The 24769-nt window shown below is 54.3% G+C and overlaps 9 protein-coding genes across 9 annotated transcripts; 4 read left to right on the top strand and 5 right to left on the bottom strand.

Annotated features, from left to right (window-relative positions):
* The first annotated feature begins 56 nt into the window (after positions 1–56).
* On the top strand, positions 57–1991 carry BDY24DRAFT_378095 (methionyl aminopeptidase). The gene is made up of 9 exons (XM_076638869.1): positions 57–456; positions 539–661; positions 758–783; positions 865–964; positions 1082–1188; positions 1315–1342; positions 1469–1488; positions 1585–1795; positions 1898–1991. The coding sequence occupies exons 1-9, from the start codon at positions 91–93 to the stop codon at positions 1970–1972; spliced, it is 1056 nt and encodes a 351-aa protein (XP_076499898.1). The 5' UTR covers positions 57–90; the 3' UTR covers positions 1973–1991.
* A 413-nt stretch (positions 1992–2404) lies between these two features.
* Positions 2405–3541, bottom strand: BDY24DRAFT_412226 (uncharacterized protein; the record flags this gene model as incomplete). Its single annotated transcript, XM_076643031.1, has 3 exons — positions 2405–2428; positions 2510–3172; positions 3254–3541. The coding sequence occupies 3 exons, from the start codon at positions 3539–3541 to the stop codon at positions 2405–2407; spliced, it is 975 nt and encodes a 324-aa protein (XP_076499897.1).
* A 195-nt stretch (positions 3542–3736) lies between these two features.
* On the top strand, positions 3737–5685 carry BDY24DRAFT_438561 (uncharacterized protein). Its single transcript, XM_076644371.1, has 5 exons — positions 3737–3889; positions 3997–4434; positions 4546–5016; positions 5132–5496; positions 5522–5685. Exons 1-4 carry the CDS (start codon positions 3771–3773, stop codon positions 5472–5474), a joined length of 1371 nt encoding a protein of 456 aa, XP_076499896.1. The 5' UTR covers positions 3737–3770; the 3' UTR covers positions 5475–5496; positions 5522–5685.
* Positions 5686–8327, bottom strand: KTR1 (alpha-1,2-mannosyltransferase KTR1). The gene is made up of 18 exons (XM_076637649.1): positions 8222–8327; positions 8101–8118; positions 8013–8028; positions 7934–7950; positions 7812–7861; positions 7643–7717; positions 7503–7551; positions 7383–7387; positions 7276–7307; positions 7147–7182; positions 6958–7068; positions 6707–6890; positions 6522–6594; positions 6383–6454; positions 6298–6306; positions 6163–6228; positions 6057–6088; positions 5686–5892 (listed from the first exon to the last, which is right to left on the bottom strand). The coding sequence occupies exons 2-18, from the start codon at positions 8104–8106 to the stop codon at positions 5820–5822; spliced, it is 906 nt and encodes a 301-aa protein (XP_076499895.1). The 5' UTR covers positions 8107–8118; positions 8222–8327; the 3' UTR covers positions 5686–5819.
* A 1059-nt stretch (positions 8328–9386) lies between these two features.
* Positions 9387–10669, top strand: BDY24DRAFT_202751 (zinc finger MYND domain-containing protein). Its single transcript, XM_076636471.1, has 5 exons — positions 9387–9662; positions 9744–10118; positions 10210–10237; positions 10378–10453; positions 10556–10669. Exons 1-4 carry the CDS (start codon positions 9432–9434, stop codon positions 10434–10436), a joined length of 693 nt encoding a protein of 230 aa, XP_076499894.1. The 5' UTR covers positions 9387–9431; the 3' UTR covers positions 10437–10453; positions 10556–10669.
* Positions 10670–11003: 334 nt separating this feature from the next.
* On the bottom strand, positions 11004–14382 carry KCS1 (inositol polyphosphate kinase KCS1; the record flags this gene model as incomplete). The annotated part of the gene is made up of 5 exons (XM_076637235.1): positions 11004–11274; positions 11785–12134; positions 12241–12420; positions 14044–14130; positions 14203–14382. The coding sequence occupies 5 exons, from the start codon at positions 14380–14382 to the stop codon at positions 11004–11006; spliced, it is 1068 nt and encodes a 355-aa protein (XP_076499893.1).
* A 2730-nt stretch (positions 14383–17112) lies between these two features.
* BDY24DRAFT_378071 (uncharacterized protein) lies at positions 17113–18259 on the top strand. The gene is made up of 2 exons (XM_076638868.1): positions 17113–17215; positions 17318–18259. Exons 1-2 carry the CDS (start codon positions 17170–17172, stop codon positions 18193–18195), a joined length of 924 nt encoding a protein of 307 aa, XP_076499892.1. The 5' UTR covers positions 17113–17169; the 3' UTR covers positions 18196–18259.
* Positions 18260–18524: 265 nt separating this feature from the next.
* BDY24DRAFT_412220 (O-fucosyltransferase family protein) lies at positions 18525–20836 on the bottom strand (the record flags this gene model as incomplete). The annotated part of the gene is made up of 8 exons (XM_076643030.1): positions 18525–18625; positions 18708–18853; positions 18937–19056; positions 19127–19191; positions 19259–19377; positions 19469–19783; positions 19874–20392; positions 20518–20836. 8 exons carry the CDS (start codon positions 20834–20836, stop codon positions 18525–18527), a joined length of 1704 nt encoding a protein of 567 aa, XP_076499891.1.
* A 575-nt stretch (positions 20837–21411) lies between these two features.
* On the bottom strand, positions 21412–24148 carry BDY24DRAFT_412219 (uncharacterized protein; the record flags this gene model as incomplete). The annotated part of the gene is made up of 10 exons (XM_076643029.1): positions 21412–21870; positions 21952–22473; positions 22552–22714; positions 22805–22869; positions 22941–23065; positions 23156–23303; positions 23392–23412; positions 23527–23574; positions 23709–23844; positions 24012–24148. The coding sequence occupies 10 exons, from the start codon at positions 24146–24148 to the stop codon at positions 21412–21414; spliced, it is 1824 nt and encodes a 607-aa protein (XP_076499890.1).
* Positions 24149–24769: the final 621 nt, after the last annotated feature.

Below are 24769 nucleotides of genomic sequence, written 5' to 3'. Positions count from 1 at the left end.
TCGACACAAAAAATCATCAAAGACTGGAAGGTCAACCGACTCTTCTATAGGATCATACTAAACCGAAGTTCTTTCGAGCAACAAACCCGAATGCGACCTTCTCCTCTCTCCCTCCTCCCTTCCTCCTCCTCCTCCCTCCTCTCCTCCTCGTCTTCAACGGTTCCGATCTCCCAATTCGGACGCTACCACGTTCTCTACCCTTCCCGCTTCACTCTCCCCCCGTCTTCCTTCCCAGCTCCTCATCCAGTCCCCTCCTCGATCGCGATCCCTCACTACGTTCCTCCCAACTTCTGGTCCCTTCACTCGTCGTCGTCGAACGCTCAGCCCATCGTCCCTTCGCCGGAACCCAACCCAAAAGGAGGCAAGATCGTCTTTGGAGGCAAAGAGGAAAAGGGAGTCAGGGAAGCCGCTAAGCTTGCTAGTGAAGTTTTGAAAGAGGCGGGGAGGTTGGTCAAGGTCAGTTTGGGAACGAAGACAAGAGAGGGAAGGAGAAGGTCGAAGCTCATAAAGTCGTCGTCCCTTTTTTTTTGGTATACAGCCTGGAGTAACCACAGCAGAGATAGATCGTCTTCTGCATGAGATGATCGTTGGGAGAGGAGCTTATCCTTCGCCGCTGGGGTACTCCAAGTTCCCAAAAAGTGTCTGTACGAGTATCAATAACGTGAGTCTCGACGGGTTCCCGATCTTCTTCTTTCCTCGTTGTTCTTGCTCGAGAGAGACCTAGCACGATGCTGACTCTGCTTGGCTGGCTACACAGGTCATAGCTCATGGTATACCAGACGAGTGAGCTCTCGCTCCTCTCGTTTGTTCGTGCTTGTCCAAAAGCTCACACTCTCGTTCACGTCGTCCTCTCGTTCCATCCAGCCGTCCTCTCGACCCAACCGATCTCATCAACATCGACGTCACCGTGTTCCTCAACGGATACCACGGGGATACCTCTCGTACTTTTTTGCTTCCCGAAGCTGTACGTCTCCTCCTGTTGCTCAGCCCGTCTTCGTTTCGTTCGCTCAGTTCCGAGGGCTGACTCGCTCGACGCGTCTCTCTTTCCTCTCCCGCCCTTTCGGTGTGTTCGTTTCAACAGGACGAAGAAGCCATCGAGCTCTGCGAAGTAACGGAAGAAGCTTTGGAAGCGGCTATCAGGATCTGTGGACCTGGAGTGCCGTTCAATGAGATTGGGAGGGTGATTGAGTGAGTTTGGACGCGTCGGTCGCTTTTCTTCTCTTGGACTCTTTGTCGTTTCTGCCTGTCTTCCCTCCTTCCATCGAGCATCAAACGGATCGTTGACTCTAACACTTCCGTTTCTTCATTTTACAGGGAAGTAACAGATCGTTATGGATACATCGTTCGTCTCCCGCTCTCCTTTTCCCTCTCTCTCCTCTTCACTCTTCCCCTCTCCCTCTCCCTCTCCCTCTCCCTCTCTCTCTCCCTGACCCCCTCCCGCCATTCTTCCCCTCCTCCTCCCCACCAGGTATCCGACCTCTTCTCCGGGTCCGTCTCCATCCTATCCCTGGCCCTCTTCCTCCTTCCTTCTCTCCATTCTAACCCTCTCCCACCCTCTCTCTCGTCTCTCCCTCCCTCCCGCAGCCACGGAATCTCAACGGTCTTCCACCACCCCCCTTGGATCCTCCACTGCCTCCAACCCTCCTCCACCAACGCAGCCTCCATCGGTCTCCCCGACGGACGCGAAGTCATGGAGGCAGGGGACTGCTTCACGATCGAACCGAGCGTGGAACAGGTCAGCGAGACCGCGGGGATGGGAGAGATGTGGGAGGATAAGTGGACGGTGGTTACGAAGGTGAGGGAGCGATGCGTCGAACGAAGGAGAGGGGGTGGGGAGGAGGGAGGAGAGCTGAGCTGACTTTTTTCGACGCGTCTCTTTTTGGGGGTTGGGGAACAGAGCGGGAGTCGGAGTGCTCAGTTCGAGCATCAGCTTTTGATCGGGGAGGACGGGGTAGAGGTTTTGACGCGATGAGGATGATCTTCTCGATGATGCTGAAGGTAGGGGAGGAAAGGGCGGAGCAGAGCTGATCTTTTCAACGAAACTTGTCCTTAGGGAGAGAAGTGTCAGAGACGAGGATTCGAAGGAAGGTACTATCGTATCTGAAGCGGTAATTGAGAGGTTCAAGGACTAGACTGGAGAAAGAAGGGGGAGGGACGACTGACTAAAGAAGGGGAGGAAAGAAAAAAGCGAAAAACGAAACGAGGAGCGACGGAGTGGTGTAGATGCGCAGCGAAGGGAAGCGCGGATTGCGAGGATCCGTAATGATGTAGGGTTTGAGTTATGAAGATGGTGAAAAAATCTGGAAGGGAGACGAAGAAGGAAAGGGAAGGAGAACGCGTCAGGGAGAGGGAGAGGTCGCCGACGCGAAGGCAGCGATAAAGAAAACGAACGATGGGGGATAGATCAAACTTCGGCGGACGTGAGAGGCTGGAGGGTGATCGAGAGAGAGTCAGCAGCTGCTCGAAAGGGGAAAAAAAAAACAGCGAGACCAAACGAAGGAAAGCTCACCTTCTCGTCGTCCTCGACCACTTCGAACCTGAGACGCGACTTCCACTTCTTCACCACATCGAGACTCTTCCCACTGAATATCTCGTTTTCCATCCTCTCCTTCTTCTCCACCGAACGAACTCGAAGCACCACTTCCTTCACTCCGAGGAGGTCCAGCAGCGGCGTCGCCCGGGCGCTTCCCTCCAACTCGAGGAGAGCGATTTCCTCGAGATAAGGCCATTCTCGAGCCTCCGACATGTCCAAGTAGAGAGTGACTCGATGCTCCTCGATCAAGGGGCCCAAGAGGAAAGGGACGTGGTTGAAGGGAGATGTTATGATGCAGTTTCGAAGGGTGAGAGTTTGAATCGAGGGCCACGTTGCGTGAGAGAGTTTGACCTCCGCTGTCCCGTACGTTTGGCCGACAGAGCTCCCGAAGCACACCACCGCTTGAGGATCAAAGAGCGGGAAGAGCTGCTCCCACAGATGGTCGTCGAAGAGGTCGTAGGACGCGACTCCGATGGACAGCATCTCGACGGAGATGGCGCCTGATGGAGAGGCGATGCGAGTTTTGTGAAGGATGGAGTCGTAGAGGAGGTGGTTGTATTCGTCGTTGAGGAAGGTGAAAGATCGTAGTTGATGAAGGGAGAGGTAGGGTTCGAGGTGAGGTTGGTGAAGGAGAGGGTCCTTTGGACGACGAAGACAGAGAGGAACGGCGCCTCGATCAGCTTCGCCCTTTCGTGCGCTCGAACAGTTTGAATCACTCACCCTCTCGCAGAACAATTTCAAAGCAGAGGGAACACCTACGACTTCGATGTCGAGGTAGAGGATCGGGGAGGAGAGTTGAAGGAAGGCCAAGCTGACGAGCGAGGTCTTTGCGAGCGTCGAGGGATCGCAGAAGCGGAGGATCTCTCGCTTGAGCTCGGTAGGTAGGAGAGGGAGGGGTTGAGTAGAGGTTTTATTCGGTTGTGGTGATTCCGAACTGAGGGAAGCAGCTTTGAGGGCGGGGGAGATGGGGAGGAGGAGGGAGGGAGGAGCAGAAGAAGGACAGCTCATTGCGACGAGGTTTGGGAGTCGCCGAGGGAGAATTTGGGAATAGCTGAGGTTCTGGGTTCGATGGGAGTATGATGAAAGGATGTAGGAAGTCGAAACCGATGGTCTTCGTGCAACTCGTTGTCTAGGATGCTGGCCGTTGGGAGGGAAGAAGGGAGGAGAGGTTGAAAGTGAGCTCGACCTTTTCCTTCCTTCCTTCCCGCAACGTTCACCCTCCTCCTCGCCCTCTCGTATGGCCCTTCGACCGGAGGATCAGTTCAAGACCATCGAGCAGTATCTCGGAATTACTTGCTTCTTTTGTAGCGAACGGAAGGGCGATAGGGATCCGTCGGCTTGCGTTCGCTGCAAAAGGTGAGCTCGAGATTCAGCCCTCTTCCTCCCTCCTCCCTCCTCCCTCTCTCTCCTTCCCTTCTTCCCGACTGACTTCAGCTCCTCTTCCCTCCCGCTTTGGTACTCAGAGTCTCCTACTGCAGCAAGGAATGCCAGAAGCTCGACTACAAGGTTCATCGACACATCTGCATCGCCATAACAGCCTGTTTGGAAGGCATCCCTCTCGCCTCTGCCTTCGACCATCCCGTCCTCACCTCCATCCCTCCCAAACCCTCCGACCTCACCAGACTCATGGAGAGCATGTCCACCAAACTCATGAGACCTCTATGCACGTTCTTGGGACCGCGAATGGGCAGGATTTCGACAGGACTCGCCCTCAACATCCCTCGTTGCTCGCATTGCGCCCTTGCTCAGTCGGACGTCGAAGGAGGGAGGTTGAGAAGATGTACAGACTGCGTTTATCGCTTCTGTTCCAGGAAGGAGTGCGGGAGAGCTGCCGTAGAACATAGGACGTCCGGGTTGTGCTCGAAGCTGAAGCAGATCGCAGACGACGAGCGGTTCATTCGGTTCGTTTTCTCTCATCCTTTCCTTGCTTCTTCCTCTGTTCCTTTTCTTCCGATTTCGCCCCGTTGCGACTCTTTCTGACTCTTCTACACATCTCCTCTCGATTCCCTCAGAGACTATGAAGTCAACAACCCTTCAGATCACATCGCCGTGTACCTTCCTCCTCGACTCATCCGCGACGAAACCCCTCTTCCTCTCAACTGGAACTCTTACTTCGACTCCCTCCCCTTCCCTCCAGCCGTCGAACCAGCACAGCAACGAACCATGGCCATGCACTCCCTCTCTATCCCTCTCACCATCGTCGCCTCCCTAGCCCGACTCGGACTCCTCCCCAAGTTCTCGAACCGAAACGACCGCTCGCGCCTGCTCGTTCATCTCGTCGGCGCTGAAAAGCACTTCGAGATCAAGGCTGCCGTGTACGAGGAGATCAACCATCTCTTGCCTGGAGTCTCGTTCCTGCAGGTGGTCATGGTGGGGACGAATTTGGGGGTGTCGCCGTGGACTGATGGAGCTTCGGAAACGCAGAGGTACCCTTGTCAACATTGCGTCCAGGAGCTGAGAGGACGAGAAGTAAAGTTCTACGAGTGAGCTTCTTCTCTTTCTTCCCTTCTTTTCTTTTCATTTCGTTTCTTCGCCTTCTCTCCTTCCGCGCGCACTAGTCTACTGACCGACTGACACACTCCCTTTTCCTCTTCAAAGCTCAACGACCTACCACGACTGGCTCGCATCGCCCGACTTCCTTCCCGATCCTCCAGATCTCGTCCTCGCTTTCAACTCGGGAATCTCGGAAAGACCTTCGAGCTGGAAACCTACCGTTCTTGCTCTTCTCGAGAGGAGGGTTCCCGTCGTCTTCACCTCGCTCAACGAAATGGAGGCGAACGCGGACGCGTCGGCGATCTGGAGGATGGGAGGGGATAGGATCGAACGGCTCTGGGACGAGGAGAAGAATCCGTGGGCTTCAGGGAGAGAGCACTTTGATGTCTTTTCTCCTGGGTTGATTTGGTCGGAGAATATGTACTGGTTTGGATTCCGAGGAGTCTGACGAGTCTGGCTTCGTTTCGTTTCGTTTCGTTTGCTTTGTTTTGTTGATTCGTTCAGACGTTGCTGGTTGCAGCTGCTGTATTTCGTATCATCTTATGTGTTTACTTCTAGACCTATTCACGATTCACGACTCTCGCACGTGTGGATTTTGCGGCGAAAGCATTCTTGAACTGAGGTCGAAAGTCGAGACGCGTCGAATCGAACGCGTCGATCGTCTTCAGACCTCTCGTTCTCACATCCCTAAAGCATCGTCATTCAACGTCGTGAGATCGTCAAAAAGTAAAGCTTAGCGTCCATGACCCTATCTCATCCCTCCGTCCGCCTCGCTCTTCTTCTACCGACTCGATCAAGCCTCTGGTCCGCTACCATACCAAGTCTTCCCTGGATGGATATCCTTCCACTTTTTAGTACACGAGAACCTTGAAATTAAAGGATGATCAGCTTGTGTAAGACCTGAGAGGAAGGGACGAAGAAAGGGAGGCCTCGAAGGTCGACTCGACGACCGGGCGCGCCCTCTCTCGTTTCGCTGAGGGGACGAGGTGAAGGTACGAGACTAGAATGGAAGCAAAAGAGGTAGACTTACCACTTATGGTCGAAGTTCTCGGACTCTTGACACTGATGAGTCGAGAAAACGAAGGAGTCAGTCGAGCGATCGAAGGAAGACTCGACTCATCTGAGAGTTGACTCACAGAGCAGCGGTTCGCAACGTGAGCTTCCCCTACAGGGCAGTGGGTGTAAGGAGCATGGTAATATCCCTGCAAGAGACGGGGTGAGAGGTCAGTGAGTTCATTTGAAGGAGAAGCGAGAGGACGGGAAGAGCTCACGATGTCGCTCTGAGGGAAAAGAAACGAAGACCGAGTCAGTCTATGTCCCGAAAAAACGAATGAGCCGCGATGAGAAAGGACGCACGAAGAACTTGATAGAGTCTTTGGGAGCAAACAGTCCAACACCGAGCGAGTGAACGGGAGCATCTCCCCATCGCTAAAGGAGAAGGCGAGGAAGTCAGCAAGTGAAGCAGTCAAAGACGGATCGTGAAGGTTGGACGAACTTCGTAGTAGAACCCTCCTTTTTGATCCAGGAAGTCGAAGTAGTCCGAGTAGGCTTGCCCTCTCCAGAAGTCACTGAGTGGAAAAGAAGGACGGTCGAGAATCAGCCGCAACCTCGAATGGTGGTCCCTACTTGACGTTCCCTGTCTACTGGAGGTTTGGACTGATGAGGTAAGAGACGACTTACAGATCTCCGATCTCAAAGTTCGACCAGAAGTGGCAGTGATTGTAATCTCCTCCCTTGTCGTCGCTCAAGAATCCCATCGAGTTGTCAGGAGCGACATGTTCCGGGTGAAGCTTCATGAACTCGAGTGTGGTCTTCCACAGAGTCTCTATCGTCTCGGTGAACTCGAACATCGAAAGAGTGAAGCCTGAGTAGAATGAAACGGAAGAAGTCAGCTCCGAGCTCTCGTGTTTCGACCGCGACGCTTGACTCACCGTAGACCTTCTTCTCGTCCTCCATCACCAGGAAAGGATCGTATTTGATGTCACAAAAGAAACGGACCGATGGTTCGATCCGCCAGTACATCCGGTACTTCATCATCAAAGCTAGCGGAAAGGAAGGAGGGTCGACGCGTCAGTGAAGGAGGGACGAGATGGAACGACTTTGGAGTAGGAGGGACCGACGATGCCTGTAGAATCCTCCACTCTGGAATCTGCACACTGTGAGAAGAAAGGCAGCAAGGCGACTAAGTCAGTCTCAGGAGAGATATTGGACGAGCGAAGCAAAAGAGAGGATGAGGAAACAGGACGAACTGTTTCGATAAGGAACTGAATCCCCGTAGATGCTGAGGGGGAAATCGAATCAAAGAGTTCAGTTTCAGTCAAATTCGGGCTTCTTTCGAAGACGAGCTCGAGCTTACATGTTCTAGAAAAAGAAGGCAGAGGAAACGGTCAGGCACTCGACGACCCGGACTTTCTGTCCGCCCAACCCTGCGAACCCGGCGGACCCGTCCAAACCGACGAAGAAGTGACAGACTCACTTCCGATACCAGCTTCTCTCTTCCTTTCTTAGCCCGTTCCTCGTCGATCCTAGGTGCGAAATGATCCCCGAAAGCAAAACGCGTCGGTCAGATCTGTTCGTCGACGACGCTTCCTTCCTTCAGTTCGACGCTCTACTCACCATACAGGCTGATTCCAAATCTCAGGATCGATGAGTCCATACTCGCACGTCGTCGAGGCGATGGCTTGAGTTTGCCTGGAAATACGAGAAGCAGTCGAAGAGGACGCGACGTTCGAGTCGAGTCAGGTTTGCTTTCGTCAAAAAAGACAGAGCACGCAACGAAACTCACTTCTTAAACTCCTCGGTGAAAGGTTCGTCATTCAGGAACACCCAGTTGTACTGTCGGAATGTCAACAATCATTCAAGATCAGCTCGGGCGAGTCGGCGGAAACGCACCGAGAAAAAACTCACGCCCGCCCACCAGTTGACTGGTTGAAGGAAGATGTGGTCAGCCAGAGCATTCTCAGAGGACACGAGAGAGTTCACGTACACCTATCCTCCATGTTCTGCAGTTGAAAGAGGCCAGATCAGCCCATCAGGAGTTCGCAAGGGCGGGAAGGAGAGTCGAAGCTGATCACCTGCATTGGTATGAGGACCTGCAACGGCCAGAAAGCAATGCGATGGAAAAGAGGGTCAGCCCATGACCTCGGTAGCCTTCTCACAACGTCCTGGGGTAGGAAAGAAGTCGATCAAGCTCACCTCCTGCAAGAACGAGGACGAAACATGGGGAGAGGAGGAGGAGGTCAGCTCGAGCTGCGTTCTGACCGCTCATCTGCTCTTCCCTGAAAGGTTTGAAAGCTCACCCAGAGATCAGAGTTTCTTGCTAGCATCACGAAGGTCTGTCCGACAATGTACAGAAGTTGAAGGCAGCATATCAGCGCTCTGCGAGCTCCTCGAATTACCGACGAAACTGCGAGGAATCTGAGCTCACCGCGTTCGCTTTCCTTCTGCCCTGCCAGCTCGCTCCTCCCTCAGTCCTATTGCTCCAACCTGAAGAGGCTAGCTTCTCCGGTAGACTCGGAGGATATCCTTGATAGGGCGAGACGTAGGGGAGTTGAGCTGCTCGAATGGAGACTGGCGAGGAGGGATGAACGATGGCGGTGGTGAAGAGGAAGAAGAGAAAGAGGGTGATGGGGATCAAGGAGCGAGGTTTTGAGACAAGACTGATTAGACGAGATGCTGCTGCTGAGGAAGAGGGAGCGGCAGTAGACATGAAAAGGATGTGAAGGCGTGGTGGCCGTTGAAGCTGAAGAAGAGAAGAGGAGAGGAGGGAGGAAGGGCAGAGGGTTGAGCTCACCCCAAAATCCGTAGTCTCGAGCCTGATTCCTCATTTCTCCGAGGTTTTCTCAGACAGATTTTCGGAGGTTGTTAAAATTTAACGACCACTCTCAAAACTGTCTCGAGAGACGTCGGCGAAAAATTGTGCTTCGTGGTCGTGAAGGCGAGGAAAAAGGTGACCCCTCGATTTCGACCTTCGCTGCTCTTTCGCTTCTCACCTCCACCGTCTCTCCCATCTCTCCCAACTTCAACATGGTCCCTTCGCAGTCCCCCCACTTTCAGAAAGCTGTCGAGCTCGGTCATCTCCTCGGTCTGGATGGAGAGTCTCCTACCTACAAGGAGCTCATCCAGGAGCCTTCTCTCCTCATTCCCGCTCAGAACCTCGTGAGCTTCCCCTTCCTTCCTCTCCGTCGGTTCGAGGCTGACTTCGACCTCCCCTCATATCTATGCTCAAGTTCAACCAAATCGTCCTCTCTGATGCCAAAGCAGGACTCATCAGGCACACGCCTGACGCTTTCATGGTGCGTCCTCCCACTTCTCGTTTCGCCGCTCCCACTGCCTCGCAGCGCTCACGTCCCTCCCTCTGTTCCCTCTGTAGGCTCAATTTGCTCAGCTGTTTCTTCCAACCTTCATGGACGCCTACCTTTACACCCTCGTCGTCCTCTCCCCGGCGTCTCAAAATCAGACGGAGCGATCCGTCGACGCTCAGGAGGTCTCCATCTTTCCGAACCTCCTCGTCCTCCTTGCTCCCAAAGCTCCGTTCAGTCGCTATCTGAGGGAGCAGGATTCAGCCCTTCACTTCATCTCGGACATGGTGGACTTTCTCGCTGCTTCGTTTGCCGCCTTTTCGGTTGAGGACATGGTGAGTCAAAGAATTCAACTCACGCATCTCGTTTTCTTGGACCTGACCAGCCGTTCTCGTTCTGACGATTGCACGCTTCAGGAACTCTCGCCCTTCTTTTCAACAGACAGTATCCCAGGCTTCATCCTTCGGTCCATCTTCCCCGCGGATCCTGCAAACGTCCCCTTCTCACGCATCGAACAGCTCTTTTCGTGCGCCCCCTCCTCCCTCGACATCATCGTCAAGAGAGCTGCAGAGCTAGAAGCTATCGGCTCCGTTGCGGCTGAGATGAAAGCTGCGAAGCTCGAGAGCATCATCGAGATCCTCGAGCGAAAGGAGCCGTTCAACGTGATTCGAGATCGATTGGAGAATCAATTCCTTCCTCACATCCCCTGGCATGAGTGCGAGAGATTGAACTCTCAAATCAAGCTAAAGGAGAAGTGCATAGAAGGAGAGAAGATGATGTACTGCTCGGTCGTGAGTCTTTGCTGGACACGCTCTCGTTTTCCCGCCCCTTCGTTCGACGCGTCCTGACCTTTTCTTCTGGTTTCCGTCTCCGTTCCCTCAGTGCAAATGTGTTCGTTACTGCTCCAAGGGTACGTCTACGTATTTATACCCGTTTTCTTGTCTGAGATGTCGGTCGAGCTCACAGTAGAGGCGGAACGACGACGAAAAGCCGACCTCCCTTTCCACTCGTCGCGTCCCGACTTTTTTGCTCGTCTTCTCCTCGTTTCAGCTCATCAGAAGGAGCACTGGAAGTGGCACAAGCAGTTCTGCTTCTCACCTACTTGGTAAACTCTCTCACTCTTGCAGTACGTTCCTTTCTCGTTCATCGCCGTCTTTTTCTTTTTCAGGCCAGTCGAAGCCGACGTTTCTGACCCTTTCCGTTTCTTGTTCCTTCGTTTCCACAACAGGCGAGTCGAGTTGGGTTCCTCCAGGAGGGAACGCCCAGCTGAGACGTAGAATGACTCTTTCATAACGACCACCAGCGATTGTTGATGCCTCTTTTGACGACCTTTCGTTCACCTGGACGCGTCTAGCATCGCCCTAAAGAGGAAGGTCGAGAGAGAGGCATACTGTATCAGTAGAGATGAACGAGAGAACGAAGCAAAGAAAGAACCCAAAAATATCAAGAAGCGGTAAGGGAGCAAGTAGGCTATAGGGCAAAGGGAAAGAGAAAGGGCATGGGTCGAGATCAGAGAAGAGTCGGTGTTCGTGAAGGAGAAAGAGCAGGGAAAGAAAACTACGAGAGAAGGCTAAAAAGCTGTTCGAAAGGATGTGTAGATGATAACGAAAACGAAAACAATGAGAGCAAGCGAAGCGAGACGAAGGAAAAGAAAAGATCGAAGACAAAAACCTCGTCTACGTCGACAGATACCCCTCCTCTTCCCACCCCTTCCCCTCCATCACCCTCCTCCAAACCTTCTCCCCCTCTCCCAGATCCAACCTCGGCAGCTGCACCATCCTCGGTCCACCCAACAACGTCTCTCCACCTCCTCCAGCACTCGCCGTCGCAAGCAACTTCCTCCTCGCCAGCCTCTCCTTCTCCCAAATCGACACGAACGCCTCGCAGAGCTTCCTGATCCCAAAGATGAACCCCTCGTCGGGTTTCCCAGGATGAACGGGTGGGAACCTCGCGAGAGCCTTCCCCGTCGCTTGATCGTAAGGAGCGTCGTAGCCCTTTCCAAGGGATTCAGGGGACGCGTCGAGGGAAGGGTCGAGAGGGAGGAAGTCCTTTCCCGTCGTGGTGTGAGCGAAATCGACGATTCGGATCTTGATTTCTCCGCTGTTATTGGTTGAGGTTTTGGAAGGGTGGGAGGAAGAGGTACCGTTGGCGTTGGCAGTGGGGTTGGAAGGGTTGGTGGCAGAGGTCGAGTTGGAAGGGTGATGACCGTGACGAGGATGTGGTCGACCTGCCGAGTTGGAGGAAGCTGGACGAAGTTCCGACGCGTCTGCTGAGCGGGAACGACGTTCGGGGAAGGTTTCCGAGTCTCTTCGACGACGGGTAGGTTCGGGGACTTCTTGGTGGTGATGGTGGTGGTGTTGGTGCTGAGATTGGAGGAGAGGAGAGGATCGTCCCATCGACCCTGCTCCGTCGATGAGAGTTTTCGAAGCCGAAGGCGAATCGATCCCGGCTGCCGACGTAGACTGAGCGAGTCCAGACGAGGAGATGGTCTTCGTGTTGATCGTCGCCGTCCTCGTCGAAGGAAGAGGAAGGTTGTCCTCGCTTGCGATCCTGAGCTGGTCTTGGGTTTCTGGATCTCCGTCGTAGATGAAGAGGAGCGAGCATCCGTAGAACCTGAACCCTGGGAGTTTGTGAAGGATTGAAGCGAGTCTCCAGAGTTTGCGAAGGATGTTGGGGATGTGGTGAACGAGGAGGCGGTCTCCGTCCGAGATGAATGATCCGAGGACGTTGTTGAACTCGGAGACCTTGATCTTTCGACCGGTTTGCTTGTTCTGGGAGATGAATTCGTCGGCGGCTGAGTCCCACACCTGGGGCGAAGAAAGGAAGGAAAGGGAGGAGAAGGAAGAGAGAGTCAGCTTCGAAGAACGAAACAGAAACACAAGTTGATACGCGACGAAGGAAACCACGACTCACCTGCATACCACAAATCCTCACACCCAGATCTCGACTCGTCGTGTTGTCGCACTTCTTCCTCTGACTCATCGCCTTGAGAGGAGTCGCATCGTACCCGTACTGTCTCGTTCCCATCTTCAAATCCAACACACACGGCTTCTTCAACCTCCCCGTCAAGTCCTCCATCAGAATGAAGTACGCCTGTCTCGTCACCGACCCATCCTCTCCCGAAGGAGTGATATGACCTCCTCCTCCAGGGGACGACGGAGGAAGAGAAAGTCGGTTGGGATCCTGAGGTAAAGGGGAGGACATTCCGTTCGTTGGCGACGAGGTGGAGGACGGAGGGAAGCGATTGAATCGAGGCGAAGATGGAGACTGTTGCTCGACGAGGGCTGCTGATCCTGGTCGACGAGGAGAGTTCATGGGACCTGCGACGTCTGAGCGTTCTCGATCCTCATCTGGACCTCCTCGGAAGTCCTCGTCGTCGTCCATGGCGAAGATGGCCTGAGCGTCCTCGGAGCCTGCTCGAACCGTCCTCAGCGGAGGCGACGCGTTCGACGGCGGTGGGAGAGCCTTCGACTTTGCGGGCGAAGGGGAGAGTCCTGAACGGATAACGTTCTCGCTGTGGATCCGACGAAGATGGCCGTCAACTCGAGGAGGACTGGCGAGCGAGGGAGTTCCGGGAGGAGGAGGAGGAGTCGAGGGAGTGATGGTCGAGTCGAAGTGGTTCTTGGCGACGATCTCCGATTCGTGATGGGGAGTAGGTTCGAAGAGATGTTGAAGAGGAGACTCCTTCTTTTCCCCTGACGAGGGTCCTGCCCAAGACGAGTTCGACTGGTGGCTTCCCGCTCTCGACTTCCTTCCCGTCGAGGAATCCTTCATCGACCTCGTATCGTCCGACTCGTCGTCTGCTGTATCCTCTCCTGTTCCCGACCGAGCTCCCTTTGCAAAGAGGCTCGCTCGTTCCTTGTGCCACCTCCTGGCGATCGTTCCGAAGACGTAGTCTCGAAGCTTCGTGTTGACCGTCGTCGAGCCTGTTCCTCCGACAGCTGGAGCAGCGTTTGCGGACGTCGAGGAGTAGTTTCGGGCGAGGATGTGCTCCTGATGGGAAGGGTAGTCTCGAAGATGAGGTTGGGAAGCTTGTTGGGCGAAGGTGGCGAGGGAAGGGAAGGAGGTTGCGTGTTGAAGAGGAGAGGAGGCTGGAGTGGGAGTCGTATTTTGAGGCGATTGGGAGAGAGGTGCGAAGGAGGGAGCGGGAGATGAGACAGGGACTCGAGGGATGGGAGATGGACCGACGAGAGCGTGGGTGAGAGGCGAGGATCCGTGAAGACCAGGAGGATCGGGGGAGGGAGAGGTTGGGTGTCGTCGATTCGAGAAAAGTCGTCCGAGCGATTCGTTTTCGAAACTAGCGCTTCCTTCCCGAGTTCCAGGCTCGACCGGCGAGAATCCAGCGGGCTTGATCCTCGTGCGTCCTCGACTGATGATGCTCCTCTCGTCGTCGCTCTTCCTAGAACCAACTCCTCCTCCTCCGCTTCCCTTCCCGTTCCTCAACATCCACTCCGGGACGACGTGTCGATTCCAATCCAACGCGACCTCCGGAACCTCCTCGTCCGAGATGGGTGGACTTCCAACGACGCTAGCCGAAAGGGACTTGTGAAGAGGAGGACGGGCTCGAAGAGGAGCTCGGAGGGTGTGGGTCGCCGAGGAGGGAGGTGAAGGGAAGGACGTGGAGTTGTCGTCCTCGATGGGAGAGACGGTCGCTGATTCTTCCTCGATGGGAGTACTGGAGGTGACTGGCCGACGACGGTAGTTGACGAGCATGACTCCGAGGTATCGAGGGATGAATCCGAGGAGTTCTGGAGCTTCGTGCTCTACTGCTTCGTAGAAGATGTTCTCTCGAGAGACGAGAGGCTGTAGAGGAAAGAGAAACGAAACGAATCAGAACTGCATCGAGTAAGGCGAAGAAGATTATGGGAAACTCACTTTGCAAACAGCCCTCTTCGTGAACTTGTAGATCGCCGAATGACCTCCGACCTGATTCCTGAACGGCATGAGAGGAACCGTTGGGAGATGACTGTCGTCGTCGTCGTTATCCCACTCCTCCCCGTCCTGCTCCTCCCCACCACTTCCATCGTACTCCTCTCCGTGGTGCCCAGCGTTCATCATCGCTCTTGGAGGTGTTCCAGCCGACTGGCCTCCGAGGTAGGAACTGAGGAGGTCGCCTCCGCTCGACGAGTCGTCTTCGTCTCCGGTGCTCGATTCGAAGGACGATCCGTACGACGAGGTCCAGTCGTCCTCTTCCTCCTCTGACGAAGAAGGGATAGGGAAGGTTTGAGAGGAAGGCCTGGAAGAGGGGAATTGGTGAAGAGAGGGACGAGTTTCGGACGCGTCGGAGAGGAGGGCTGGCGTCGGAGGAAGGGAGGAGAGAGGACTGATGAGGACGCAAGTCGAGTCCTCTGAGGCTGAGAGGAGTGGGCGAGAGAAGGAGAGGGGAGATGATGGAAGTGCTGGGGAGGTGAAAGCTGAGGTTGAGGCTGGAGGACCGAGGACGACCGAGGAAGATGGAGGGAGTTTGGGAGTCGACGACGTGATAGTTGGTCTCCGATGGGATGGACGTCGAGATAGAGGCTTGGGAGGACTCTTGGGAGAAAGAATTCCGTTGGAGGAGGAGGAGGAAGTCGAGGGGAGGTTCCGTTGTAGCTGTTCTGGCGAAATTCCCTCCGAGATGTCTTGAAGACCGACCGTCGCGCCTCTCGACCTCGACCTCTCTCCTCCGTCGTCCGACGAGAAGACTGACCCCGGTCCCATTCCTCCTGCTACTCGTTCCCTTTCCATCTCCTTGACCTTCTCCTTCTCTCTTCTCTCCTTCTCCTTCGAGCTCGTTGACGACTCCTTGAACAGGCCCAAACCCAAGCTGACCTTCCTCCCTGTTCCCTTCGACGACGGGCTCGGCGCACCGTTGTCGTCGAGAAGGAGGCCAGACGACTTCGATGCACCGTCTCCTCTCGAACCAGCTCCCGTCTTCTTCATGACTTCTCCCAGCGACCGTTGAAGGGAAGGACCGAGGTTCTCGATTCCTCCGATGAGGGACTCGAGGTCGAGAGGATCCGAGCACGATGGGAGGGAGAACTTGGAGTCGAGGGAGTAGTGAGGGAGGTAGACCGGCGGTGGTTCGGAGGAGGAGGTGCCTGCTGTTGGTGGAGGGTGTTGGGAGGTTGGCGAGGAAGCGGCGCCGAGACGCGATGGGAGGTGAGAGGGATCGAACGTTGCCGAGTAGGATGGGATGGAGATGGAGTTGCATCGGACCTTCCGACGAGGTACGAAGTGAGCTGAGGAGGTAGAGAACGTATCTCCCTTCGAGGAGGAGGAGTTGGTCGCGGTAGGAGGAGGAAGTTTGAAGGCTGAGGAGGAGGAGGGGAGGTTGGGAGATGGGAGGAGAGTTGCCGTCGTCGATCCTGACGTTGAAGACGTCGTCCTTGGTGATTTGGGACGCTGGGATGCGAGGTGAGAGGCTGAGGTTGATGAGGGATAAATCCTTTTCGCAGGAGAAGCGCTAGGTCTCCGAGGTATGAAGGAGAAGGACGTCGGCGAGTTCGATCCCTCCCCTGCTCCCACCAACGTGTCCTCCGAAGGCGAAAACGGCGACGAAACGCTGAATCTCGACCTTCTCCTTCCTCCTAAGGTGGCTTCCAACTCCTCAGCTTCCAATCCTCCCAAAGCTCCTCCTCCCAGAACCATAACCTCAGGCTCTCCAACCCATTCTCGAGCTCTCTCCTTCCCTTTCGACGAGGACGTCCTGCTCATCCTCCCTGGATGATCTCCCAACCTAAACACTCCTCCCGTCCAGTCTCCATCCTCCTCTTGAGCGTGATGATGGTGGTGATGCTCAGAGGAAGACGAAGGATTCCTCGATTTCGAGGTTCGAGGGGAGGGTTCGTCGTAGGTGGCCATCCTCGTCGGTTTCCGAGGTCGAGAGGTTGACCCTCTCGGCGAGTGAGAAGGCGAGGAGGGAGGAACCGATCTTGGACGTGGGAAGGTGTCGAAGAGAGGAGATCGAGGAGGAGAGGAGGACGCTGTGGTAGAGAAGGCTGGGAAGAAGGAGGAGGAGGAAGGTGAAGCTGAAGCTGAGGTCGAGGTGGCGGAGGGACGTTTGGAAGGAGAAGGACGAGTGGGAGTAGGAGGAGGAGGGTTCATGCGCCGATCTGAACGAACGTGTAGACCCCAAAAAGAGAGAAGAGGGTCAGTATGAGAAGGCGGGAAAGTCGGAGAAACTGCAAGAAAGGGGAGGGAGAGAGGGAGGGAGGAGGAGAGGAGGAAGGAAGGAGGTGAACTTGCCATGGAGCTCAAGCTTGTCGAGCTGAAGACGAGGCGAGGGTTGGTTCTGGTCTGGAGAAGGTGAACTCTGAAAGCAATACAAGAACAAGATTCGAGTGAGCTTGACTGATCTTGGATAGAAATCGAGAGGAGTTCAAACAGACGACGTCGAACGTGTGCTGACTGATCCCAAACGATTCAGACGCTCGATCCCTCCGTTTCCCTACTCAGTCTACTCCCTAAGCACGACAAGAAATAAGTATACAAAGCACGATTAACTTACCAAGGTTGTAAGGTGGTTTCTACTCGCTCTGGAGAGAAAGGATTGGGGGGGCCGGGAAAGAGGAAAGCGGCGAAGGCGAGGAGGAGAGGGTGGTTCGTTCCGTTCTCTCGTTGCTGGTGCCGGTAGAGAGAGAGTTGGTTTCTCTGAATGTAGATAGAGGAGTGGGTCGAGGGCAGAGTCGAGAGTAGGGCTGTGTGTTGTCTTTATACGAGAAAGGGAGAAGTTGAGGACTGTTGACGTTGAGGGGAAGGAGAGGGTCGCGGAATCGACTCGTGATTTGGCGCTCTCCCTTTTCTCTTTTGCTCCTCAACCATCACTCTCTCTCCTACCATCGGTTGAAGGAAAGCTCAAGGATGTCTGAAAAGCTTCACTTCTTCGATATAGCCTCCTCCTTGAAAGGTTCGTCTCTCTATTTATCTCTCTATCTCCCTGTATCTAATCTCATCGGCCCTTCAGCCCGCCCTCTCGATCTGACTCGACCTCCTTGCTTCCTTCCTCCAGGTCCTCGTCAATCCTGGTCTCCCAACACTCTTAAAACCCGTCTTATCCTCAACTACAAGCTCCTCCCTTCGGCCTCCAACCCTGATGCTCCAGGCTATACTCAATCCTACATTTCTTACCCGGATATCAGACCTCTCCTCCTCTCCCTCTCCCTCCCTCCTCACCCCTCATCAGCTACCTCAGCTCCTTACACCCTGCCAGCCATCTCTCACCCTTCTTCTCTCCTCTCTACCGCCACCACCACCAACAAGAATCCAAAAGGGGTGCTCAACAACTCGTGGCCTCTCGCTCTCCATCTCGAACACACCTTCCCTCAACCAACCATCTTCCCCTCTGGCCAAACCTCCTACGCTCTCGCTCTCGCCGTCCAGCACATCCTCGCTTCTGGAGTCGTTCCTGCTGGATATGGACTGGTGATTCCTTACGTGGCGGACATGCTGGACGAACGAGGGAGGAACTACTTTGTCAGGACGAGGACGAAGACGTTTGGAGGAGTGTCTCCTCGCGACATGGGAGATCAGTCGGAAAACGGGGAGGAGAAGGATTGGGCAAAGTTGGAAAAGGCAATTGATCCGTTGATCAACATGCTGAGAGGGATTCCGGAGTCGTTGCTTCCGAGTGAAGGAGGAGGTCAAGGTCGAGCTCGAGGACCTTTTTTCGAAGGCGACAAAGTAGGCTACGCGGATTTCCTGGTGGTAGCTTACTTGGGTTGGTTCGAGAGGGCGAACAAGAGTCACTGGGAGAGGTTGGTTGATCTCGGGGACGGGGAGTTGAGGAGGTTGTGGGAGGCGAGTGAGGGTTGGTTGGAAGGGCAAGGGGAGACGAGGGAGTGGGAGTGGGAGGGAAAGGGTGGGGTTCCTGAGTTTGAAGGGGAATAGAAATTAGCTAGAGTACGTATTAGAACTTTTGTTTATAGAGGATTTTGAGGACAGAGTGCAGGAGGACAGAAGAGAGGAGGAGAAAGACCGACGCGTCGTCGCGATTGCTTTCGATCTCGAAAGGACGAAGAAAGGATGTGAGATCTCATACGTACTACTAAGACGGAGCTAAACTTAACCTAATACAACGACAACGAGACCAAGAGTCGAGCTAAGAACGAAAGTGAGAGAGGAATCGAGAACGACGAACGACGTGGGAACAAGAAACAGGCCCGAAAGCTAGATAAACCACCGAAAAAGGAGAAGCTAATAGTAAAAGAAAGACTAGACTAATGGTTCTTCTCTCTCTCGAAGAACCCTTCCATGAGTCCAACGAGTTGAGCTTTGCCTCCGTTCCAGTCTTCGACCCGTCGGGCGGCGAGGATGCTCACTGAGGCGAAGGCAGAGGAAGAAGAGACGAGGGTTAGGTTTGATTGATCGAAGAGATGGAGATCAAAAGGATAGAGACTTACTAGTACTCGTTGCAGTTCCCACGAATCCCTGTCCCAACGAAAGGAGGACATTGTCGACGAGAGCTGGAAACCAGATCCCGTGAGTCTTCCTCAGGGCAGCGTGGTCGACGAGAGTCCATCCGAGAGATGTAAGTTCGGCGAGGTACCTCCAGTAGCAGTAAAGAAGAGTAAAGAAGGATTCAGAAGGAGTTCGATGAAGGAGGAAGAGGCAAAAGAAGCGTCGACTCACTTCGGATCCCGTTCGTCGGTTGTGACGACGACGGGCCAGCTCTTCGAGTCTGAACGGCCTTCATCGATGAACTCCTGACGGATGTTGGAGATGTGGTTGGCGAAGTCGGAGACACCGAGGCTGAGAAGAGCGAAGAGGATCGGAGTCAGCGAAGGACGCGTCGAGTTCGAAAGTTGGATTTCGCACGAACCAGGGTTTTGCGTAGTCGGGGCAAGCGTCGAGGAAGTCTGTTCGTCGGATGTGGATCGTGAAAATCTGGTAAAGGGCTGACTCGTCAATTGAGCGTCTTACAGCAAAGAAAAGAAGACGCAAATCGACTTACTTTGGGGACAAGCTTCCCAGGAGGAAGCTGGAGAACCTCTCGAAGGATATCGACCGAAAGCCTCTTGAGATCAGAGTTCCAGTGAGCATGCCGTCCAACTGATGACCAGGCTCCAGAATCTACGAGGAGAAGGAAGAGGGAGCGAAGAACAGGTCAGTTTGATCGAAACAACGACGCGACGCGTCTCGATCTCGATGCACTGCGACTCACCCTTCCCCTCGAACGCTTCTCTTACTTCGTCTCCCTTATCAGAAGCAAAGTAGAGGTTGTCAAAGCAGGTGACCTCCCCAGGTTTCGAACTTGGCTCTACCCACCCGGGCTTTCCGAAGACGTCGACGAGACTTTGATTCTTCTCCCACGACTTGACGATCTGTTCTGCTTCTCCGCTCTCGAACGAGAGATAGTCTCGTCGTAGTCGATTATCGGGAGGAGAGAGGAAGTTGGCTGTCGAGGGAAGGAGAAGATGTCGAGGCGAGCGATCCGTGGGAGCGAAGAGGGAGAGAGGGAGAGGGGTGAAGGTCGGCTCTGTGGATGGGGAAGAAAGGAAGAACGGATAAGACGACAGCTCAAAATGGACTTAGAGTTCTTCTGGAGGAAAAACAGAATGGGATTTACTCAAGTTGTAGTACTGAAGAGCGTTTCTCATTCCCAAATCGCCTCCCTTGTGCGACGTCTGCCAAATCGACCAGCATCCCAACGTCTCAGGCTCCACTCCTTCTCCCATGATCTTCACATCTTGAACCTTCACCCCTTCCGAAGCTATTCTTCGCTCCTCCTCCGTAGCCCATTCACTCTGTACAACCCCAGCGTAATCTTCCCTGTACTCCTTTCCCTCGAACCCCTCCTTCAGCTCGCTCCACTCGACTATGCCCCAGCCCACTTCCTCTGCCAATCGATCGATATCGAAGACCTGCGAGAAGCGAAGAACAGGAGCGAGGGAGGGACCTTGGCCTGCTCGGAGGTGGTGGAAGTGAGGGAAGAATGGAGGGATGATGGGCGTGTAAGGGGTTGGAGAGGGACCGTTCGTTCGAAGAAGATGGGTGAGGTGGAGAAGGTTGAACTGAATGAGGACTTGATTGTTGAGACCAGCCATATGGAAAGAGGTGAGGTAGTTCACGTCCGGTAGAAGGTTCTCTGTTCAATCGAAGAGGGAAGACGAGTTTCAGCCTTGTGTTTCGCACGCGTCGCTAAACTCTCCGAACGCGCCCCCATTTAGAAATCGAAAGCAGCAGAAGCTGTCAAAAAGAAAGGGAACTCACCGGTGTAGCTCTCGTTCTGCCCTCGTCTTCCTCCCTCCTTGATCAGCCCAGCACTCGCCTTCGTCCTCGTCTTCCATCTCCAAGAGTACCAACCGTTCCCTTCCTCCGAAACCCCATACGAGACCACCACCACCCCAAAGAAGCAGAGAAGAAGGACGAGGAGGCCTTTATGAGGTCGTTTCAGTCGATTCGACACCTTGAACTTGGACGACGGCGTGGGCGGAGAACGAGGAGAGGCTTTGCTGGGTGAGAGTGGTCCGGAAAAGCTTCGTGCGGAGAGGAGAGGCCGAGAGGAGTAGGAGGAGGACGAGGAAGCCATTACGGAGAGAGAGAAGGTCGACGTTAAGGAGAGAAGGGAGGTGTGAGCTTTCAGAGAGGGGAGGGGCTCAACCAAATAAACGTCCCTGAGGGGCGACTCGACGGGCTCGAGAGCTGCTGGAACCGGTTGGATACAGACTCAGGTCTGGAGAATGGATACCCGAGACATGAAGGGAACTTGGCTGGGCTCTGCGAAGGGTTTGATGATTCTAGGAGAAGAGAGAGGAAGAAAGGAAGGAAAGAAGGCAGGTGAAACGAGACGACAGGGGCTCGGTTTCGTCGAACTCACTGTCATCCTTTCCTCTTTTTCTCTCCTCCCTGCCTTCGTACAGAACAAGATCGAAATCATCCAGTACCAATATGACTTGGAGGTGTGCGAAAGAAACGTCCATGAGCGAGAAAAACAAGAGTCGAAACCGTCGCGACAAGTCGCGGTCTATCCGAACCGACCAAATAAGTCAAAAAACAAACGACGCAGAAACAGAAACACGGTCTAGGAGGAGTACAGTATAAGTTTCAAACCAAAGGCCAAGCAAAGAAATAGAAGCGAAACGCGTCCGTGAGCAGTCTTCCTCCTCACTCCCGTATCGACGTCGAAGGGTCGCTGATCTTCCTCCCTCCCGAAGACGAAGGTCTCGGTCCACCAACTCGACTAGCACCTGGGCCCGAAGAGCTGAGTCTCGAGACTGCTCGGTTGGGTCCTGCAGGAAGAGGAGCGGCGGCTGGTGGTGGTGGTGAGAAAGAGGAGCCAGGGGAGCGACTTTCGAGAGGGACGGGAGGAAGATCGCTTCTCCCTCCAGGAGGAGTGATGAAAGGATCGGACTGGCGCGTAGAGGATCCTTCGGTTTGTGATGCGATGGAAGGGATGGGGAGGAGAGTTGGAGCTTGTTGAGGAGAGGCTGAGAGCGGTTGGTTGAGTACGGGAGGAGAGCTGGCTTCGGAGGGTCGTCGTTGAGTTGGCTGGCGAGAATTTGAGGGAGAAGAGTCTGGGATTGTTGGACCTGCATTTCGGTAGGAAGGAGGAAGCTCGACAATCTACAGGAGTAACGAAAGAGAGAGCAGAAGGATCAGTTGAAGTCGCAGATCCAGGCAAGACGCGTCTAACAGGTTGCTCACCTCCGTTCCTTCATCGGTAAAGACGGTCACTGGAGCTCCTCCACCGTCGTGGTGAACCACAAAGACGTTCCTACCCATCAAACTCTGACTCTCTCCCCTTCCTCCTCCTTCTCCACGTCCTCCTCTCCTGCCCATCTCCATCTCCCCGTCACTCTCTTTCCCTCCTCCTCCCTGCTGCCCTCTCCCACCCTTCGAGTCCTTCCACCCTCCACTACTCGAAGACCCAGCAATCGACTGCCTCGGGTTGTAAGGATCCGAGTACCCTCCCATTGATCCTCGACGCGTGCTGATTGCCTGGAAGACGCCGGAGCCAGCGAGAGGCGAACGAGCTTCTGAATCGTCGTCTCCCAGTCGACCGTATGACGAATGCTGAGCGTAGTTCGAGTGCTGGGATGGACGACGATTGGGAGCTCCTTGTCCTTGTCGAGACGTGGTGGAGTCGGCTCGGTCGAGGTAGGAGTGGCTGTAGGGAGTGGGGACGTAATCGGCTTCTTCGACGGGCGAGAAGAGAGGGATGGGATGCTGTTGTGGGACGAGAGAGGAGCAAGTCAGTTCGAGAGACGAGCTAAGGAAGACTGATATGCATGGGTAGAGGCTCACCTTCTTCCTCCAAGCGTTGAATCCCCACATACCACCGAAAGCAACGAGAGCTCCGAGGATGAGAGCGCCGACTGCGACGCCGGCTGTCACAGTAGTCGAAGTCCCTCCTCCTCCCAGAGAGCCAGCGAGGCATTTAGTCGAGCCTCCTCCTCCGACGTGAAGTCTGGAGACGGAGAAGACAGGAAGAGCGATAAGTCAGATCGAGCGAATTAAGGCGACGCGACCTCAGAACGAAAACGACGACGAGACTCACGGTCCAGCTGTGTACGAGAGTCCAGTAGAGTCAAACACCGAAACGAAGAAAGGGTAGGCTCGAGACTGGAGATCACAAGAAGTATTAGTCTCGGTTCATAACGCGAAGGAGCAGAGAGACTCGAGCTCGAGCTCACCAAATCGATCTTCCACGAGAACTCCGACGAGTCGAACGTGTAGTTCCTCGGAGGGATGTAAGCGTTTGCGATGGTGAGAAGGTAGGGAGGTTTTCCTCCAGGCTTGAAAACGAGATCGCTACATCCTGAAAAGACAAAAGAGAAAGAGGAAACCCGCAAGAAAGTCAGCTCGACGATTTAGACGCGCCGACTAAAAGGAAACGTAAGGTTCTCACCCATGGGCCATGAGCTGAATTGTCCGACGTCCGTGAGTACTCCAGTAGAACCAGCAGACTGCATCGACATCGGAAGGATGTCCTCCTCTCCTACGGCAGGCCAGTTCGTCGTTCCTGGAGGACCGTCGATCTGGCAATCTCGAGAGGCCTGAAACGCGATGGAAAAAATCAAAAATCGAAGAGGTGTTGGTCTGATGGTCGAGAAGATAGAGGATCTTCTCCCAATGGAAACTCACCTGCGTCACGGTATAGACGTTCTTTTATCAGAAGCAGCAAAAAAAACAGAACAACGATCAGTGTCATGAAGTCCGACCTCCTCCTCTTTCCCGACCCCTGAAACCGCAAGAGCTGAGAAAAGACGATTTGCTCACCTGGCATCCTCCCGTCTGATTGTTGGCGGCGAACATGCAAGTGACGAACTAGGACGAGAGAAGGTAGAGAAGGAGGTCAGGTCGAAGTGTTTGCCGAGTCGAGCATGAAAAGTCTCTCCTTCTCCGACATTCCCTCTCTCATCTCGAAGCAGATCTCGGAATGGAGAAGCGAAAAGGCTCACTTGAGTTCCCACCTGGGAGTTGTTGAAAGGAAGCGGCATGGTTCCCTTCTCGGAAGAGGGGATCGAGGGACCGGCGAAGGAGTAGGGAGTCTTCCCTGGTTCTTGGACGTAGAAGACTGGAGTGTAGGGAGCCGTTCTGATCGTGAACAAAGGGGAGAAATCTGGGTCAGCTATCAGTTCAATCGAGACCAAGAAGAAAGCGAAAGAGTTGGAAAGGCGGGAGGTGAAGCGAGGAAGGGAGGCAGGGCAAAGGTCGAGCTCAACCCTCCCTCCTTCACCTTTAAAAGAAAGAAGACCACTCACGGCGACTCCTCGATGTTCGCTATAGTCGTGAAAGAGAAGTTCATCGTCGAGCATGCCTCGATGACGGGAGGAAAGGTCCCAGTAGGGCTTCCAGTGGTGAAGATGAATCTGAAAGATTCGGGGATCGAGATGCTCATCGTCGGAGTCCTTCTCTGATTTCTGAGTCGGTCAAGAGACGAGGGTTGCTTGAGTGAGTGAAGTGGGACGGCGGAGGGAGGGTAGGGAAGGAAGGTTTTCCAAAGTGTGGTTGTTGGTCGTTGGAGGTCAGAAGGAGAAAGCAGGGAAGCGAAAAGAAGGGAGGGGGTTCAACGAAGAGGCGTTTCGAGAGAGCATCGCCCTTCAAGCCCGGACCTGTGCTTTTCCTCTGAATAGTTGATCGTGCGAAACTCTTTCATGGATCGATCCGCAGATCTCGGAAGATTTGAGGTCGTTTGGTTCGTTCTGAAGAGGAGGAAGAGAGGGAAGAGAGGGAAAAGAGATCACGTCGCGTCGGTTCCGTTGCTCGTCGTTTTTTTTTTTTTTTTTTGCTTTGCTCTGACTCCGAGCGGCTCGATGGTGATCTCCGTTCTCCAGCAAAGGAGTTGGAGGTATACGAGATTTATCTCCTGCAGAGTCTCTGTACAAATGAGAGGGAGGTAGAAGGCCAAGAGAGTCGGGAGCTTCGGGGACGTACGAGAGGTGATCGCGTCGAACGAAAGGTTAATCAAAATTCCCCCATTCCTCTGAGGACAAGCGATAACAGCGAGAACGAGGTCGTG

Source organism: Mrakia frigida (genome assembly GCF_051309035.1).
Source record: "Mrakia frigida strain ATCC 22029 unplaced genomic scaffold BDY24scaffold_4, whole genome shotgun sequence".
Lineage (NCBI taxonomy): Eukaryota > Fungi > Basidiomycota > Tremellomycetes > Cystofilobasidiales > Mrakiaceae > Mrakia > Mrakia frigida.
Note: the sequence above shows the minus strand (reverse complement) of the source record. Positions and strands in the feature narration are given on the sequence as shown.

Coding starts and splice junctions, on each gene's coding strand:
- BDY24DRAFT_378095 (XM_076638869.1), top strand. CDS start 91: ATGCGACCTTCTCCTCTCTCCCTCCTCCCTTCCTCCTCCTCCTCCCTC. Junction 1,489..1,584: donor GTATCCGACCTCTTCTCCGG/GTCCGTCTCCAT, acceptor TCCCTCCCGCAG/CCACGGAATCTCAACGGTCT. Junction 1,796..1,897: donor AGTGGACGGTGGTTACGAAG/GTGAGGGAGCGA, acceptor GTTGGGGAACAG/AGCGGGAGTCGGAGTGCTCA.
- BDY24DRAFT_202751 (XM_076636471.1), top strand. CDS start 9,432: ATGGACGCCTACCTTTACACCCTCGTCGTCCTCTCCCCGGCGTCTCAA. Junction 9,663..9,743: donor CCTTTTCGGTTGAGGACATG/GTGAGTCAAAGA, acceptor TGCACGCTTCAG/GAACTCTCGCCCTTCTTTTC. Junction 10,238..10,377: donor TGTTCGTTACTGCTCCAAGG/GTACGTCTACGT, acceptor TCCTCGTTTCAG/CTCATCAGAAGGAGCACTGG.
- BDY24DRAFT_378071 (XM_076638868.1), top strand. CDS start 17,170: ATGTCTGAAAAGCTTCACTTCTTCGATATAGCCTCCTCCTTGAAAG. Junction 17,216..17,317: donor TATAGCCTCCTCCTTGAAAG/GTTCGTCTCTCT, acceptor TCCTTCCTCCAG/GTCCTCGTCAATCCTGGTCT.
- KTR1 (XM_076637649.1), bottom strand. Junction 7,552..7,642: donor ATTTGGAATCAGCCTGTATG/GTGAGTAGAGCG, acceptor TTTCGCACCTAG/GATCGACGAGGAACGGGCTA. Junction 6,455..6,521: donor AAGGAGGGTTCTACTACGAA/GTTCGTCCAACC, acceptor CTTCTCCTTTAG/CGATGGGGAGATGCTCCCGT.
- BDY24DRAFT_438561 (XM_076644371.1), top strand. CDS start 3,771: ATGGCCCTTCGACCGGAGGATCAGTTCAAGACCATCGAGCAGTATCTC. Junction 4,435..4,545: donor GACGACGAGCGGTTCATTCG/GTTCGTTTTCTC, acceptor CGATTCCCTCAG/AGACTATGAAGTCAACAACC. Junction 5,017..5,131: donor CGAGAAGTAAAGTTCTACGA/GTGAGCTTCTTC, acceptor TCCTCTTCAAAG/CTCAACGACCTACCACGACT.